The 19864-nt window shown below is 40.0% G+C and overlaps 1 protein-coding gene across 1 annotated transcript in view; it reads right to left on the bottom strand.

Moving 5' to 3' along the window:
- Window positions 1–641: 641 nt before the first annotated feature.
- Window positions 642–19864, bottom strand: part of papss1 (3'-phosphoadenosine 5'-phosphosulfate synthase 1) — a 35530-nt gene continuing 16307 nt past the window's right edge. Inside the window, exons 5-13 of the mRNA XM_034188513.1 lie at window positions 18682–18800; window positions 18359–18472; window positions 18133–18244; window positions 16575–16780; window positions 13987–14122; window positions 10840–11108; window positions 9695–9924; window positions 2882–3849; window positions 642–975 (exon numbers count right to left, since the gene is read on the bottom strand). Coding sequence (XP_034044404.1) covers window positions 3711–3849; window positions 9695–9924; window positions 10840–11108; window positions 13987–14122; window positions 16575–16780; window positions 18133–18244; window positions 18359–18472; window positions 18682–18800 — 1325 coding nt within the window. The 3' untranslated portion in view covers window positions 642–975; window positions 2882–3710. The remainder of the gene's footprint in view (window positions 976–2881; window positions 3850–9694; window positions 9925–10839; window positions 11109–13986; window positions 14123–16574; window positions 16781–18132; window positions 18245–18358; window positions 18473–18681; window positions 18801–19864) is intronic.

Raw genomic sequence — 19864 nt, 5'->3', positions numbered from 1 at the left:
CAGAGTAAAAGAACGGAGTATTGCAGTAAATGGTGTAAAATTATGGAACAATCTCAACAAAGAAATTAAAGAATTAAGGTTGCTTAAATTATTTAAAAAACGTATTAAACTAGATGTATTAAGTAAGTATGAAACTATAAAATAAGTTAGTGGGCTGTAAGGAAGTTAAAAAAAAATGTAATTTGTTAATAATGTATAAAATGTTTTAAGTTTAAAAATGTAACCTGTCAGAGATGTAATCTATTTAATAATGGTCATAATTATGAAATAAGTCAGTGGTATGTGACAAGTTAAAGAAATACAATCTGTTAAATAATGTTGAAAAATGACGCTGGATATTGAAAGATTGTATTGTAAAAAGACGTTCTTCTCTCTGCTCCTTTTCATTCTGGTAATGGAGATGCTTTATTTCTGCTTTTCTGTTTTGTTTTGTTTTTTTCTTTTAAATGAATGAAATAAATAAATAAATGAAATGAATGAATGAAAATGAAATGTCACTCTTCATATTTAAAGTCAATAACGGCGAACATCCCATCTGTGAAATCTTACACGAATTCACATGAAACATCAATTTTTCTAATTAGCTTCATCATGTTTTCTCCTGATACCAGTGGCAGTAATATCACATGCACAGATTACGCTTTTAAGACTAAATCTGTCATTGATGCAGGCGGCACTGAAATATGAATCATGGGAAGCAGTGTGACGTTACATTTAAAAGCAGCAACATGGTGACAGTCAACAAGACAGCACCATTTTGCTACTGCAGCCATCTGGAGAAGTTGCACTGGGATGCTTCCACTTCACATGTACTCGAGCATGGCGGTAGTACTGCTGTGACGAGCCATTTCTAAACACAGAGTTTGCAGAGCACCACGTTGTTCAGTCTGCTAAAAATACTCGCACACTTGCATGGGCATGTTTGTTTTCCCCTCACTGCTTCAGCTGCTTGCTCTTCTGAGTACATGCCCCCCACTCAAGTGTGGTCTGAACTACACACAGTCATACTGCAACATGTCAACGTACATTACGTAAATCAATGCATTTACATACAGTGCAAATTATTGTTTTCCTCTCAAATTTCTACTCACAACACCTCAATGACAATGTGAAAAAAGCTTTTTTTCTTCTATTTTTGCAAATTTATTAAAAACAAAAAACGAAGAAATCACGAGTATATAAATATTCACAGCCTTTGCCAGGAACCTCAAAACTGAGTTCAGGTGCATCCTGTTTCCACTGTTTCATCCTTATGATGTTTCTACAACTTAATTGGAGTCCACCTGGGGTAAATTCAGTTGATTGGACGTGATTTCGAAAGACACACACCTGTCTACATATAAGGCCCCACAGTTGACAATGCATGTCAGAGCACAAACCAAGTATGAAGTCAAAGGAATTGGCTGTTCATTGGCTCTGAGACAACATTGTCTCAAGGCACAAATCTGGGGAAGGGTACAGAAATATTTCTGCTGGTTTGAAGGTCCCAATGAACACAATGGCCTCCATCATCTGTAAATGGAAGACGTTCAGATCCACCAGGACTCTTCCTAGAGCTAGCTGCCCATCTAAAGTGAGTGATCAGGGGAGAAGTCATCAAGAACCTGATGGTCACTCTTCCAGAGCTCCAGCACTCCTCTGTGGAGAGAGGAGAACCTTCTAGGAGGACAGCCATCTCTGCAGCAATCCACCAATCAGTCCTGTACGGTAGAGTGACCAGACAGAAGCCACTCCTTAGTAAAAGGAACATGGCAGCCAGCACGGAGCTTGCCAAAAGGCACCTGAAGGACTCTCAGACCATGAGAAACAAAATTCTCTGGTCTGATGAGAGAAAGATTGAACTCTCTGGCGTGAATGCCAGACGTCATGTTTAGAGGAAACCAGGCACCATCCCTACAGTGAAGCATGGTTGTGGCAGCATCATGCTGTGGGGATGTTTTTCAGCAGCAGGAACTGGGAGACTAGTCAGGATTGAGGGAATGATGAACGCAGGTATGTACAGAGACATCCTGGATGAAAACCTGCTCCAGAGCGCTCTTGACCTTAGACTGGGGTGACAGTTCATCTTTCAGCAGGACAATGACCCAAAGCACACAGCCAAGATATCAAAGGAGTGGCTTCAGGGCAACTCTGTGAATGTCCTTGAGTATCCCAGCCAGAGCCCAGACCTGAATCTGATTGAACGTCTCTGGAGAGATGTGAAAATGGCTGTGCACCGACGCTCCCCATCCAGACTAATGGAGCTTGAGAAGTGCTGCAAAGAGGAATGGACAAAACTGCCTAAAGATAGGTGCACCAAGCGTGTGGCATCATATTTAAGAAGGCTGTAATTGCTGCCAAAGGTGCATCAAAAAAGTATTGAGTAAAGGGTGTGAATACTTATGTACATGTGATTTATTAGTTTTATTTTTAACAAATTTGCAAAAATTTCAGAAAAACTTTTTTCATGTCATTATAGGGTGTCGTGAGTAGAATTTTGAAGGGGGAAATTAATGTACTCCATTTTGGATTTGGAATAAGGCTGTAACGTAACAAAATGCAGAAAAAGTGAAGCGCTGTCAATACTTCCCAGATGCACTCTGTGTGTGTGTGTGTGTGTGTGTGTGTGTGTGTGTGTGTGTGTGTGTGTGTGTGTGTGTGTGTGTGTGTGTGTGTGTATATATATATATATATATATATATATATATATATATATATATATATATATATATATATATATATATATATATATATATATATATATATATATATATATATACACATACACACACACACATATATATATATATATATATACACACACACACACACACACACACACACACACATATATATATATATATACACACACACACACACACACACACACACACACACACACACACACACACACACACTAAATCACTTTCTGAAATACTTCACAAAAATATTGAATTTTTTGACCAAATATTAAAATTTTATGAGATGGACCTGTTGAGTGCAAAAAGCAACGTGTTCAGAAACGTGTCACTGCTGCACTAAAAAGTGCACTTAAAAATTTTATAACCTCAATTAAGGTGGCACTGCTGTGTGATGTAGCCAGCTTTACTTTGAAAATTAGTGGATTTTTAATATGATTTTGGAATACAGTAGCAATCCTGAGCCATTAAGTGGCTTGTGATCTTTTAAGAATTTGGGCCAAATTTAAAGCGGGGGGAATTCTGTTACATATGTCTCAGAGGGCTCAAACAAGCTGTGTCAGGCATAAGTTATGTTTGTAACTAGAGAATATCTGTAAAAATACTCAGAATTGTTGGACATTAGACACATTTAACATTAGACCTCAACCATACAAAAATAGAAAAGGTAGAATGTCGGAGATAAAACTGGTTTTGAACTATATGATTTCTGTAGTAATTATTTGATCAAAACTATTTTCTTTTTCCAAATTTGCTCCTTCAAAGTTAAAATCTGGATGAAGAACTTAATGATTAAAGATTTTTACAGTCTTACATATTAAACACACGTGGCTGTGTTTATGTTGGAAATAGCAATTGAACAACATTCTGGCCTCCTATAGTAGATTTTGTTGAACTGTTCTATGTAAAACAATATACTCTGAAAAATTAATATCATGACTGACAAAACGACAAACAAGGAGATCCTTTTTGACAGTAAGTGAGCGGTCCCCACCACCATGTTCCCACATTTTTCTACTCCAGTCTCCACTTTCAGGCTTTCTCCTGAAGCTTATAATACTCTTTCAGCACTGCCCACGCTTTTGGTGCCATGAAGCCATCAGGAGGATTCTCACCCTCGCGAGCCATCCTACGCATTCGGGTGCCAGAGATGAAATCATAGTCTTCATGTCTAAAATTTCAAAAGAAAGAAAAGCAGCTTTTAGCGACATGTCTATCTTCAATCATAAAGATTTGTGAAAAGCAGTGGCCAATATAACAACCAGCCACTGCTTTGCATCAAAAACCAGGACAGCAGCCTATAAAGTCTGGAACAGAAAGTACCTCAAACAATGCATTGTTGTAGGCAATACATGAACAAGATTGTTTTCTGCATCACTGAAGGTGACACTCTGCGTGGCCTTTTATTTATGTAATATTTCATCAATTTTCAGTCAGTATCAGAGTAGTTTGAGTCCAGTCAAATGTTGAAAATGTTTCAATCTTCTTCTAGAAAAGCTTCTAGTCGGGTAGTGAGAGACCTAAATATTTATCCTATAATATGTCACTGGTGTCACAGTGATGCAAAGAATGCCATTAAAAGTTGTTACTCATTGTGTGAGTTTGGAGCATGTCCAACAACACAGCAATTTAAAGGCTGCAAAGTAAGGCGCAAAGTGTAAAGGGACTGTATTTACATAGTCTTAATCAGTAACAGGTGTGTTTTTGGGCATGACATGAAATAAACCAATTGGACTCAAGTGAGGGTTTCCAGTGAGTTACCAGATCTAGTGCCTCATGAGGCCACTTATGTAAAGTGTATTTGAATCTTGCACCCGATAAACAGGAAATCTGTGCACTCAACATGTGGAACTACCCTTGGTCATGATTGGTAAACACCAAGGGAATCATTGGTCCATCCCCACCTACCGCAAGTATCCATTTATTTGCCAGTCAGGTAACACTCAAGTGTTCCCTCAGGATTTGTAGTTGCTGGGGTCCTCAGCAATGTGGCACTAGTGCACATTGGCTCATGCTCAGGGAAGTGCATCATAGCATTGTAATAACACCTCATTTAACACAGAGTCATTCAAGTAGCACTCGAGGACTCTGCAGATAGGCCTAGTACATCCACTCATAGCCTTTGGTTGCCTTTCATCAATGGCTAGAGTCAAAGTAACCTTCACAAGTGCACAGTAACGTGGAAACACCAGGAAGGTGAAGACATCATTTGCTCTCTTGCAAAGATCTCACCATCCACCTGCGTCCAGTGACATGATGAGTCTATGAATGCTACCCAGGAATATCGCAATCTCATAGGTGAAGAACCCAGAGAAATGACAGGCCACAGTAAATAAATCTGTTGATGATTAAGACCAGGATATCATTGAAAGCTGGGATCTTAGTCTTGATCCAGGACAATCTCAAACCCAGACACACTGACTCCTCATTCAGATTCTTGACTGGTGCATTCAGAGAATCTACTGATTTCAACAGGGACCACAGCATCATCCACAAAGTCAAGGCCAATAAACCTTTCCTCACTGACAAAGGCACCCAAGTGTCTGGACTCCATGTCCATACCCAACACCCAGTCCATGCAATGACTGAGCAAAGTAAAAGCGAGAACACATCCCTGACAAATGCCAGAATATACTGGAAAGAAGCCAGGGACTCTGCCTTCACTTTGCACATCACTCACACTGCCTGTCCAGCAGCACACTGAAGGCAATGTAAATTTTTAGCATGTTGGACACAGCAGCGCAATCATTTGAATTAAATGTTTTCTTGGAAAAGTCAACTTTGTGTGGAAAGAAAAAAAAAACATGGAGATATTCACGCCTGCATTCAATGACTACCTGTAGAGCTACATGATGTGGTTAATTGTTGGCTTTTGGCTGGAAAACCAGACTGCTCTATTCACTGAGCAGCAAGCAGCTGGCACTGGATCCAAGTGAGAATAACCCCTGCAAGTACATTAATCATTTGTATCTGATGCCTCCAACTCCTTCAGCAACTCCAATTTCTTGTTTAGATCTATATTTGGTGTCCAGAATACTTTGCTTAATTCTGTAGAATTTATTTTTTCTTGCTCTTAAACATAAGAAGGCACTGGTTCTCGAGAGCCCCTTCACACATAACACAATTGAGGCAGAATGGCGCATGAAGGAGGAGTCAAATGGCACTCATGGGAAATTGGAGCCACACTTGAACGCCTCGTACAGCAGTCGCCACATTCATTCGGTCACGGCACATGCACTCTATATTCACGTGCCGCTCGCGCCAGAAACCCATTCAAATGGCAGGCATGATGAGGTCGCACTGCCATCTGATCGCATTCAGAGCATTTGAACGGCATGTCGTACGCAGGTCAGACATATCGTGCCACAGCCGAGCAGCTGCATGAAATCATCTGCCATGTCAAAGCGTGGCTGAATTGACACCATCGAGGCAGCCTTCACACCAGTGGCTGAATGTCGCTGAATACCGTGGCCAAGTGGCCAGTCAACCCACTCTCGGCCAGAGTCGGCTGGATTCCATGTGCCACCCACGAACATCAAACAACACTCGTGGGGCAGTTAGAAAAGGCGGGGCCATTTGCGCTGCCAGCACGAGAGTAGAGAGCAGGTGCCCACTTTCGACTTGACTGTGCGAATGGCCACACATGTTCTAAGTGCCCCACGAGTGTGCCGTTACCAAGCAACACACTTCATGCAAGGCCTCACTCTCCCGGAGTGTGTTTCGCTCCCCCACCCCGCAACACAGATGTCGTGAGAAGTGTGTCATCCCCCACTTAATGATCCAACATTGTCAGGTGCAGCTGAGGTGGCTGCAGTGCGATCGCTGTTCAGCGCAGCACGCATGTGGATGGCTGTAATGTTCAGCTGGAACAGCTGACCGCTGTGTACTCGCAACTCAGCTGGAGGACATATGTCGTGCCATCAACAACATGAACAACACTCTACGCAATGCACATGTGGGCGGGCTCTCAAGCTCTCGTCAGTTCCAGCTGACAGCAGCTTAGTGCACATGACGTGTTAAATTAAACACATAGAGAACAGGACAATTAAATAAATACATACAAAAATAACTATATACATAATAACATAACAAACACATACACAAATTCCACATGAGGCAAGCTGTCCTCACATGGAAATACATAAAAACACATGTTGCCTTTGCAACGGGCAGGAGCGACCGCATCAGCATGCACATCGGCAGGCTGTCCCATGTGAAAAGAACCGTCTGATCATGTGTACACTCAGCTGGTGATCTGAATGTCACGTCACCCACGTCAGCTATGGTCCACATAACGCGGTGTCCTTCACGGCGCCAGCAGATGTGGACATAAGAGGGCACTGCTTCATTCATGTCCATTCATGACTTGACGTCTATGACCATGGGTCATATACAGAGAGAACAGAAGGATCATACTTGTACTCTCCATTCGATAAGAGGAATTAAATATTAGAAAATGCTGTGTTTTTTTTTGGTGTGTGTTTTTATTCCCCCCACACAGCAGTGGTGCGATGTGGTGTCACATGTTCCAGGTGCTCACACTACGTTCATGCGCGTGCACGAAACCGTCACCGTGGTATCATTCCTGCATGTCCCTTCCGACAGCAGGTTCCCCATTTTGTTTAATGTTTGCGGTTTTTTGACCGGTTCCTGCTTCTTTTGTCCAACTTTGTTTATGTGTGAAGGGGCCATAAGGTATTCCCTAAAAGCAGTGACAGATCTGAAGTTTTTAGGATTTCAATTAAAAATTTCTGAAAGCACTATAACTTTGTTTCATAGTATTCAAATAAGGATTCACAGTCTCATATTGCAATGAAAAAAAATTACCTTTTCAGGGGGAGGGGGCAATCATGAACCACGCAGGAAAAATGTAAATTTATATGTAACGTAGTTGCAAGTCAAAGGGCACTGCTGGGCTATACATGTTACTCAAACAAATGCAGTAGCTCTTTAAGTGCGACAGAAAGTGCCCCGACCCTCCCAAACAGGAAAAATGAAAACAAAGACAAGGACAGACACAGCTAATAAACAGTGGCCACTAAAGAGTCCTTCAGAAAAACAATGGAAAACAGCTGAACATGTTTCACATCTGTGCGTATTTCACAGGTTTTTGCCAGATACCTGCTAGACACAGGTAAGGCTGCTTTGACAGGTTCTCGTGGAAGTTGTCAATACTAATGTTAGTTAAGTTCCATTTTTGCTTGGTTTGCCAATACAAGCTAGTGGGGAGACTAAGATTTTATCATACGTAGCTTATTTTTCATAGTGGGAAATTCAGAGTTCACAGTTTCCACTGAATGCAGCATGAGCTTTGAACCTTGCACTTTCTCCTGTAACTAAAGCAGACATTAATATTGAAATTAAGACACATACTGTTTGAAAAACTTTCAGCCAATGTGTCTGTAACTTGTGCGCAACAGCATAGTGAGATTGACAGGGCACATCTTGTGGCTCTGAAACACTAAGAAACTTCAAAGAAAACTTCATAGTCAATCAAATGGTGCAAGATGAAGAACCTCCAGAAAAATTCAACAGTGAATTAGAAACAGCTTCCTGTGGTCTGAACTTATAAACTAAAGAAAGGAGGCTGAGGGCTGTCCATGAACATTTTACATTAAACATTTATATCCCTCTTCAAAACTGGCCAAGGCTCTATGAACCATATATTCTACTGACAATTACAGGCTTCTGGAATTGAATTTTGACCTTAGCCTGTTGCTATTTGTCCTTCACCATTAGCATGTCACAGGGGTCACTGACATGCCATACAAAATACAGTATGGTGCTTTTGTAAAGGCTTATACATGCTGTGATCCCGTCTACTTCAATCTGTTCAGAGTTCCTTATATTGTTCCCAGACCTTGTTCTGACAGTCGTCTCTAATAAAAAGTGCTCCGAGAACACAACCACACTCATATTTCAAAGTATCAAGCATACCGAGAAACTATTACACGACTCTTAAACAATCAAGTTTGCTAACAATAAAATATGTGGTTATAGCAGCATGGAGATGGAAATTTGACCTTCAACTGTTACCTTGATTGTTAACCAAAATCAAATAAATTATCATCAAAGCGTGCACCTCTGGTGGTGTCGCTTAAAACTATCGAGCCAACTGACCTGAAAGGTATTTTTTTGTGTTTTTATTTTAATGTACCCAATTCCAGATTATAAATAATTCTTAACCATTGAGAAAGATTATTTTCTACAGCTTACCTCCCATGCCTGATCATTTTCCCTCACTAACATCTACAAATCTGCATGAAATGATCCAGACTGAATAATTTAACTGCGACTGCTAAGCAAAAATATGCTAATCAAGATAAGGCTTTGCGCCCGCTCCCAGTGTGGCAACGATGATTTTCTCCACTGATTGACTCAAGTATTTCAAATTCAGGGCTCCACAAATAATACTAACTGTTTTTTCTGAGCACTATTCCATCATTTCACATGAGCACCAAAACACCCAATCACTTTGGATGCCACATCATAAATACGCATCATGGAAAACAAAGCTAATCTTTTGATTAGTCTGGCCATATTTAGTTATAACGTTCCAGCCAACGCAAGTACAGTTGCATAACCTGATGATGGAGGCTGCGTTAAATTCAGAGTGGCGTTGGAAAAGCAGGATTTGTGTTGCTCATAATGTGCAGTGTCTGTATACAAACTTTAATTAGCGGCAGTTCTCTGCAATTCTCGAGCAACTTCAAAGCTCACGGAAAGCCACAAAACTCTTTAACGGCATAAGAAGGAAAAACAGTTCCTGTTATTCTTGGTTTGGAATTTCATTGTTGATGTAATGAAAGGAGGAAAAAAAGGGGATGAAAGCATTTTTTTAAGACAAGTTTACTGAGTAATTAATTTAGAATATTTAATTTCTGTTAAGGCCTCTCTGTCTAACTGGACCAAATGTCAGGTATTACACAATACTGCAGCTACAAAACAAGCGACAATACATAACGAGATAGAAGCACAAAGCTATGATTTAACAAAAGGCCAGTAACCGTACTCACTTTTTGGGCTCGTAAAAGTCCATTGCTTTTTTGACCTTATTGTAAGCGGCGACCTTGAAGGGCACAATCTCCAGGGTGATAAGACCTGGTGCCATGGTGAGCACCTTTGCTCCATGAGTGGGTTCATACAGATCCTTTCCCGTGGCAGGGTGGGGCATCCCTGCAGGGTCACGGCCCACAATATAGAAGTTGGCACCAGCCACCATTCGAGCTCTGCAATGCCACTGAACCTGTGATCAGCAATTATTAAAAAATAAATAAATAAATAAAATATAAAAGTTACAGAAGAAGAAGAAGAAGAATGAGGCTATATAAAAGAAAATGCATTCATAAAATGTCATTTGACATTTTTACCAGCAATTAAAAAATAAAAAAAAAAAGGTGTAGACTATCCAGCATAGACATGATCATTTTATATGATTTTGACATTTTTTTGGGGGGGGGGGGGGGGGGGGGGGGCTCTTGTAGCTTTTATCTGGTAGTTCATTGAGCAGCAGACAGGAAACAAAGACAGCACAGAAAAGAGACAATCATACAAAAAAAAAAACCATAAAACATAAAATGCAGGCTCAAGCCTCCCGGTTTGGATCTCTCTTAATATTCTCCAAGGTTCTTCTGCAGTGTGTCTGTCTGTCTATACAAAATAGAGATAGACACTGGCTACACAAACAAGTGCAAAGACTAGTTTTTAGTCAGACGATGGGTAGGGCATGTGGAGAACATCCATCAGACATGTCAGACCCCCAAAGAAGTGGAAAAATGTTAACAGAAACAAGTGGAAGAAATCCACAGGGTAATATCTCCCAGCTTTCACACCAATCTCAATCATTTTACCACAATTATCATGAGTGAGTCATTTAAAAACTCTGAGCCCTACAGCTATTTTCAGTTATATTGAAAGTGGAGTCTGGTAACGGGAGGGAGGAGGAGACACTAAACAGAATGTTTTGAGAAAAAGACCTCATCTTTGCCAAAAGTCTTGCAGGCACAAATCACATGGCAGCGCTCCTCCCACCTTTGTTATTACCATTTGCTGCAGTCACATTTTTGTTCCCTGAAAGTTTTGAGTGAAATGGGTGTCTTTTATTTTAATAAAGATATCTGACTCCTATGCCCGCAAGTGCAACATTCTTGACAAATATTACCTCAGTTGGTCCGGCATACATCATCGGGGAAGGAAAGATAGCTACGATGGTGGACTCTGGATTCAGGACACCCTCTTCAAGCACAGCGGCGTGCTGCTTCATTCGCCAGGGCAGTGGCACATCATCATCTTTGGTCCATCCTCCCAGTGGGTGGAGCAGCAGCACGGGCCGCCGATAGCCTCGTTCAATGAGACGCTTGTGGGTGTCCTGCATCAGAAGAGCGTGGCCATTGTGGACCGGATTGCGGAGCTGGAAGGCAAATACAGCGTCTGCATAGGAGCAGGGAGGGGGTTAAAGTGAGACCAAATACAGTCAGCCAAACGTATGGAGTACAGCTTGAATAAAACAAACCAAAAGCCACAGTGCACGCAGAGGTAGTCACGCAGCTAACTGCCCAGGCACTTCTGTTTGGTCTGGCATAATCTAAAGAACTGACTACAGTCCCAAATCAGAAGAAGTTGGGACGTATGGAAAATGCAAAAAGTGAGTCACACGTTTACTTTGACTTTTAGTTCATTGCAGACATTATCAAGCCAACATATTTCATGTTTTTTTTTTAAATGGTCAACTTTCCATTTATTAATGTACATCCAGTAGTAGGAGTACCTTGCCTCTCACCCAATGACCGTTGAGACAGGCGCAGCCCCCTGCCACCCCAGTGACCCTGAATTGGAATAAGTGGGTACAGAACATGAATGAATGGATAAATATACATCCATTTCCGCATTTCAGGTTTGCAACACATTCCAAAAAAGTTGGGGCACTAAAGCATTTGCCATAATGTTCCCATTCCTTCTCACAAGTTAATAGATGTTTTGGCTTTGAGGATACCAAGCAATGAAGTATTTCAGGTGTTAGTTTGTCTTATTCTTCCCTCAAATCAGTCTTAAGGTGGAAACAGTACATACATGCATCACCTGCAGCCAGAACCAAGTGTGTGACAAATCAGCAATTAGAGATGGGTTGTTTTTACTCTACTGTGAGAAACTTTGAGTGACAAATCAGCAAGAATAATCCTCTCCTCCCATTTGTCTGCAAAAGCACTGCAGTGTCATCATGCGAGGAGGTGATGGTCTAGTGTTTAGGCGTTGTGCTTTAGACCATAGGATCTTTGGTTCAAATCCCAGCTTGACTGGAAAAACACTAAGGGGCCTTGGGCAAGGTCCTTAATCTCCAAGTTGCTCCCGGTGTGTTGTGAGCGCCTTGTATGGCAGCACCCTGACATCGGGGTGAATGTGAGGCATTATTATATAGCGCTTTGAGCGTCTGATGCAGATACAAAAGTGCTATATAAATGCAGTCTATTTACCATTTATCACATCATCTCTCTGCAAATTTGAAGGAATTTTCAACTTAAAAGCAATCTGACTGGCCACTCAAAAAAGCAGTCTGCTCTGAGGAAAGAGAGAGAGAGAAAAAAAAATTGCTATATGGACAGAGGGTCTTAAGTGTTTTTTTTGTGAATGTGACTCCATATTGTATTGCTTGACAAATGTTTTCCAAAGTAATCCCTTGCTTGTGTGGTTATATCAGCTGTTGATGAATGACTGTTCTAAACAAAGTGCCACCGGAGGGATGGGAGATCATGTGTTCAGTTTAGGCCCTTGTGCCCGTGCCCATTAAGTAAGGAATTTCTTGAATCGTTAATGGTACCCGGCACTACAGAGGGAGAAATATGTAAATACCTACCAATATTTCCTTGAGGAACATTATTTCACATAATTTTAATCACATATTTATTTAAAAAGTCGAGATCTTTGGAAAACTCTGCTCCTCAAAGACTTGCGAATACTGTTTTTGTATCAAACAATGACAATCAGCTATTAATATCACCTGTTTGAAAATCTTTATTTCTTTAAACCACATTACTAGCCTTAAATTGCCCATCCCAACTGTATTTAGAATGTGTTTTAGGTCTGAAATGTAGGAATATTAACACATGAAATAAACTTGACCACACAAAACATTAAATATCTTGGGTTCATACTGTGTGCAAGTCAAAGTAAATGCAAGAATCACTGTAGGGCTTTTTTTTTTTTTTTCATGTGCATTTTCCATACTGTCCCAACTTTTTCTGATTTGGGGTTGTCAATCTAAAGAAACAGCCAAAGTTCTGAGAGTGACTGCTGGTTGTTCTCCCTTATGTTAACAGGAACAAGGTAGTACTTGTTAAATATTGTGACATTTCTTTCCATCTGAAGATATTTTCACATGAACTGTTCAAACAAATTCTGTTCCATGTCTGTTTGGATCTGTTCATTTAATCTGGTGAGCAAAATTTTGCATGGTCCAAAGATCCATATGCTATTGGTCCAATATTAACTGAACGCAGACAGTGCTTGTTTTACGCATGAGTTTTACACTAATATTATTACCACAACACTAATACAATTTTTGTTGATGCAATAACAACCCTCCCTCAGACATGCTGACTCACACCGTTAGTTTCAGCGGACTGGTTTCTATAAATAAACTATTCAGCCATAGGTGTTGGAATGATTCATTTAAATCATTGTTCAAATGAGCATATTGTCACCATTATAGATGCACATTCTGAACATAAATGTTGCTCATAACACATTCTCAATTAATGTAAAACAAAGTAGGAAAAGAAAAATCATTACTTCCTCATTAATATCACATTATATGCAACATAGAACCATAAAAATGCAATTGAGTGATCTACTCCCAAGAGGGTGCTATGTCCAAAGTACAGAAGTGTAAGCATGCACCATTTACATTTAGAACTACTACGGTCACAAGAAGAATCATTTCATCTATGCAAATCTATGTACTGAACAAACCTAAAATGTAATCGGCTCAGCTACTTCAGAGGGAGCAGGTACCTATGATGTAAGTATCAGAAATTAATTGCGGAGTTAGGAACTTGTACGTCAGACTCTTTCAAAATGTGATTTTGATTTTATATATTCATTTGGCCCTAGACTAATTTATAAAAAGATAGTGTTCAAGACAAACCAAACTCCAACTAAAATGCAACAATTTGATCAAAACAATTTTGACCAAAATATGTAAACTAGCCTATGGTCAATATCTCAAAAGTCTTAATTTAATTTTGACAAAAATAATAATAATAATAATAAACACAACAAAAACAACCAAGTCCAGCAGAATACTGTTCCATACCAGCATTCATTTGTTTGAATCGTTGTTTCAGCTCAGCAGGCGTTAGACGGTACTGGTCAAGTCCATCGTTCCAATAGATCCTGTCCAGAACCTGCAGGTCTCCACCAACCAGCCAGTCCCCACTTTCCATCACCATCTGAAATGGCCATCACCGTTATGACAGTGAACACAATTCAAACAGAATCCAGACCGCACCAAAATGCTGTTTCTGGATGTCAGTGTGATTTCTAAAAACTTTTTTGAGTTATTACAGAAGTTTCATGGCAACACAGCAGTGTAAATCAAATTATCGTCATGTTGCCAAATGGAAAAATAAACACTAACATTTAGCTACATCTACAGAAACAGACTGTATTCCACAATAAAATTTAGTAATGTATTTCAAGCCACACTGGAGGGAATTTCCCCCTCATAAGAGTGCCCACATTTGAGGCAAAGGCTAAGATTTTTTTTTTCATTCAACACTTTTGCCTGCTTCTTGCGACATTTATTAGAGCTTAGCTAGAGTTACTCAAAACACTGGCCTGTGTGATGTTAGCATAATGGAAAGTGACAATTCTTGACAGGCTGTGCATAGAGTAAAGCACAACACCAAAGGAGAAATGGAAAGAAACCCATCACAAATGAAAGCTGCAATGTGAACATTTGCTGAAAAACAGCGAAAGCTGATTCAAAATAAAATTTAACCATAATCCTTTACCAACATTTGACACATCATATGATGATTACTCTTAATTCTGAAGGTCACGACAATTAAACCATTTACGCCTTACCAGCTGATTTCTATTTCAACTGGCAAACAAACGGTAGAGGCAAACTTCATATCTGAGATAGAATCAATAAACACTTGGTCATTTGGAAAGACGTTTTCATGATCACGTGACTCATTTTCCACAATCCAATTAATCCAAATAAATGGTAAATGGACTGCATTTATATAGCGCTTTTCCATTTGCATCAGACGCTCAAAGCGCTTTACAATTATGCCTCATATTCACCCCGATGTCAGGGTGCTGCCATACAAGGTGCTCACTACACACTGGGAGCAATAGGGGATTAAAGACCTTGCCCAAAGGCCCTTAGTGATTTTCCAGTGAGGCGGGGATTTGAACCCCAGGATCTTCTGGTCTCAAGCCCAACACCTTAACCACTAGACCATCACCTCCCCTCCCCAAATAGACTAAAGATGGCCTAAACAGAGCCCCAAGATATATTCAACAGCCCTATTCTTTGGAGAGATCAACAGCAATAAGTCACAATTTATTTTCCTTAAATAAGTGAATAGAAAACGTAATGTCTGCATGAATAAATCAAAGGAGCAGCCTACGCGTACAGATGTGCTGTGTTTAACCAATACATGTGCCTCAAGACTTCACATTTGGCCAAATAAACAGCCTACATGCCATAACTTCCACTGAAAGGGGCTCCTGTGTGACTGACAGGTAAACAGGAAGACGTGGATTAAGTCCACGTAATAAGGAGCAGATCATTTTTGTTTGGCCGGAGATGGGATAAAAACATTGTAGCTACCAGCACAGAGGTGTTGACAGACGCTTTCCACAATGTGGAGTTAAAACACACTTAGGTATAGATGGTATTATACACAGTGTGTAATGAGTGACACATTGATTGCAGCAAGCTGAACACACACATATAATCAAGTGTGATGCGTTGGAGTGCATAAAGAATGACAGTTGTGGAAACGCAGAGCTGTTGAGACTCGACAGTTGGTCATGGTACCAATTTATGAATCTGACAGCATCAAAACATGATGCCACATCAGATTAGATCATAAAAAGGTGATTTACAAACGATATGTGCTAAAATTAAAAATTAAATAGTGACACAGCTGTTGTCAATCTGTATCCAGAAACACAAGTTCACAGAACTGAGGTAGGGAAAACAGCAACCTGGTAACCAGCTTGGTCTGCATCTCCGAACAGTTACCTGTCTTCACAAGATTCGTCTTTGTCGGGCGTTCGCTCGTGTCACTGTCTGAAAGGGTTGCAACACCTAATATGCAATTCAAATTGTACCTGTGCTCCACTGCAGGCAACAGAAGGCATGATGGAAGCAATTCATGGTGGATATTTGAAGGACAGAGAGAGATGAAAGGTGTGAAATGCAATGATTCCATTGCCCTTTGAGCTGACCGACACAATCTCAAAACTCATTTAGTGAAGGGTGAGTGACAGACTCAGTATCCAAATATAACACCTCCACAATGACGCTGTACCACAAAGATCAAGTGATTACACTGGGCATCCTGACAGTATTCTGAAAAGAGCTCCATTTATCCAACTATTCATTGTTTCCATAAGCAAAGTACAAACACCGGCTCTGTTCTGTGTTCTATCAGTGTGAAACCCAGAGAAGCTGCCTGCATTCCTGCAGAGTGTTTATCAAATATCACTTTGAGAAAGACCTTCTGGAGATCAACAGCTGTTTGCTCAAGCTCTGAAATCAAGGTTGAGCTTCTTATACAGAATCATTTTAAGGTTTTCTCATATTTCTAAAACATTATCGCATGTAAAATTAGTTTTCACAACACAGCTTGCTTGCACCCATAATGACCCCGTCTCACTCACCTTGATGTATGGGTGCTCCTTGCATGTTGTTCCCCACTGGCGAGCACAGCGCTCTTCTTTGCGGTGCTCATAGAATTCAGGGTTACGAAGAATGGCCACTCGTCTGCCCTCGTAGACCAAAGCCATGGCTGTCACACCATCTAAGCGCTCTTTATCTGCGGTAGAGACTGGCAGCACCACAGGTACAGACAGGTTGATCACACCACCTAAGGAAAATGATTTTCAGGAGTAAGAGACAGATTTACGTTGACTGTAAAAACAGAAATGTATCAGGAGTGACTGATGTGCAAACTCAAATAATAAGCCACCACGTCAGTTTAATCAAAAGGACCCTACTACTAAATACCACAAATCCTATCTTGACAATCTACAGTCCACGGTCTTCAAAAGTTTAAGTTCTTCATTTCAAACACCCATTCGTGTGTGTGTGTGTTGGGGGAGGGGAGATCTTCAGCACTGAGTGCAAATCGTCTTTTTTATTATTTAATTAATCAAGCATACTGCATTTGTTCTGACAAATGTCATAGCAGTGCAATTATGTTGCTTTTGCTACAGTGTACATTGCTACATTTCAAAAAAAATGCATACACCATACGACAAAGAAAAAAATAATAAACTGCCGCTGAGCAAAACATACCGCGTGGTTCACAGAGACACATGCAAGGAATATTAGTTAAATCACATTTAATACTCCATTTCATAAGTATTATTAGAACAAATAAAAATTTCAGAGGATTTCAATTGGGTGGAGAATGACAAAACTGTTAAAGTCCCAAAAATAACAAAACATGGTAAAGCAGAATGTCAACTCAGAAACACTGTAATTATCATTCATAAATAGTAAACAGACTATTTATACAGCACTATCACGCTCAAAGCACTTTACAATGAGGTCTCACGTTCACCCATTCACACACATGGATGTCAGAGTGCTGCCATGTAAGTCAGCGGGAGTGCCTTGGGATTAAGGACCTTGCCTAAGGGCCCTTTGTGATTTTCTGGTCCGACAGGGATTCGAACCAAGGATCCTTTGGCCACACGCCCACAGCTTTAACCATTTAAACTAAGACTTTACTGAATAACACCTGGCTGAGTTGTGAACAAGGAAAAAGATATTTAATATTATCAATATAATAAACATCACCACAAAGAAGCAACAGTGGCCTTAATGGCCAAAAAGACCCTGCAGTTAGAAGTATGTTTTACAAACTTGATTAGTCCTCTCTTATGTAATGTCATAATCATTGTGCAAGTTAAAAGATGCAAACATGGCCCAAAATAGGAGGCTCATTGCCCTGACTTTATCTCTCAGAACCCAAAATTGCAGAGCTGACTATGCAGTAGTTTTTACAGAGTTACTGCAGGGAATATTTTCATTTCAAATATCATCATTATGAACACTGATCTGGCACAGTTCATGTAGAAATAGAATATAGTTCCATGTCATATTTAATGTAGTAATGACTAAGCCACAAACTAATGAATAATCAGTATGCCATTCTGCAGAATGGCAACACTGAATTGTTGATTAAAAGCAGCAACTTAACCTGCATCTTACCATCCAGCAGACAGTCAAAATGAAGACACTGCAAATATTCTCGCTCTCTCATGAAGCCATTTAGGGGAGTGGCCCAGCCTTCAGCTAGAACCTGCACCCACTGCAGGTCCACCTGTAGATCACACACAAACAATCCAGCCACTGTAACAATAAGTGTCAATAAATACATAAATCACTTTACATCAAAGTTTATCAAAAAAAAAATTGGTGTTTTTAACTGAAGCACCTTCCCAATCTGTACAGCAGGCAGTGTCTCTGCATCAGCCTTAGCCAGATCCAGTTTGTTCTCATCAACATACAGCTCTTTCACCTCATAAGATGCATCAACAGGAACTATATCCTGCAGAATCAAAACAACCAAATTAATTAATCAGTTTACATACATAAATTAGAATTTGAATATCCTGTATAATCCACTCTTAACTATAACTTCACTTTTATGACTTTGCTCCCCCCTAGTGGTAACATGAACAACTGCCGTAAACACCCCAGTCTCCAATGTTCTGATATAGTGGTTTCAAACGAACAACAGAGAATTCATGCCCTCACCCTCTCCTGGAGGAGGTCAACAAGTTGCTGAATGCACTCATTCACACTGCAGGAGTCTGTCTTCAGCACCAGCTCTGGAGCCTCAGGTTTATCATACTCAGAGTCAATCCCAGTGAAACCTGGAGCGGGAAAAAAAAGAGACAACAACAATAATAATAATAATAATAATAATTCAAACTACGCAACTTTTAAAATACAAAAAGTTTGTTCTGTTCCCATAATGTGACCAAAATTGGCACAGAGGCAGGTATCATTAATGGTGCCCACTTTTGGTCATTTATGGCACAAAATCATTGCACTGAAATAATGCGCACCTTTCATTACTGACATTGTTTTATTATGTGAAGATGCATTTTTTGCTTCAAAGGACCTCATATTACTGCCATGAAAAGTCAATTAATGACTTGTTAGAGGTGTTAAAGTCATGTATTTATCCCTCCTGGAAAATAAAATCCATGTACACATGCTATTGGCAGAACAGGTCGTTGTGTGCCACAGGAGTTTAAAAAAAAAAAAAAAATCAGGTTTCAATTCCAGGTATGTCCACCTGTCCTGATGCTACGTGTGTCCTTGGACAAGATATCATCTGTAATGTCCCAGGTCGCCCAGTGGTAAATAGCCACTGACACTAGTTGGGGAGTAACCTGTAATGTCCTGGGGAGCTATGTAAGAACATAAGCACTGGTCAAGTTGGCCACAGAACTGGGAAAGGACGTAATCATCTCACACATGGTTTTGCAACATATGGTTACAACAATAGTAGTTTATCCTTTAAATTTATAATAGGCATTATTATCATACAACAATTACTGTTACATTATGTACAAGTGTTTCTTTGTGACTAAATAAAGAACCACTTTCTACGACATACTTTCATATGTGTTTGGTTCAAAGGAACTCACATTTTAGTCTATTTTATTTGGTTAATTTATGCTGGTGTGAGAGTTGTCAATCAACTCCAGCATTGCCCAAGCAACCATGGTAACACCATGAAAGTCTGTCTGCTGCAGACTTTTTTTGTTTTGTTTTTGGTTGTTGATCTGTCACCTTACAACTTACAGTAGTATAAACAGTATAGTTGTTTTAATTCTGAATGCAAACGTACAGTAATTTAAATGTGTGCATCTGCTCAGAGAACTGTGCCAACGTGAACCCTTTCTAGTTCGAGTCCTCATGGAAGTTT

This window comes from Thalassophryne amazonica, chromosome 15, assembly GCF_902500255.1.
Source record: "Thalassophryne amazonica chromosome 15, fThaAma1.1, whole genome shotgun sequence".
Lineage (NCBI taxonomy): Eukaryota > Metazoa > Chordata > Actinopteri > Batrachoidiformes > Batrachoididae > Thalassophryne > Thalassophryne amazonica.
The sequence above is the reverse complement of the archived record's forward strand: the minus strand, read 5'-3'. Positions and strand labels throughout refer to the sequence as shown.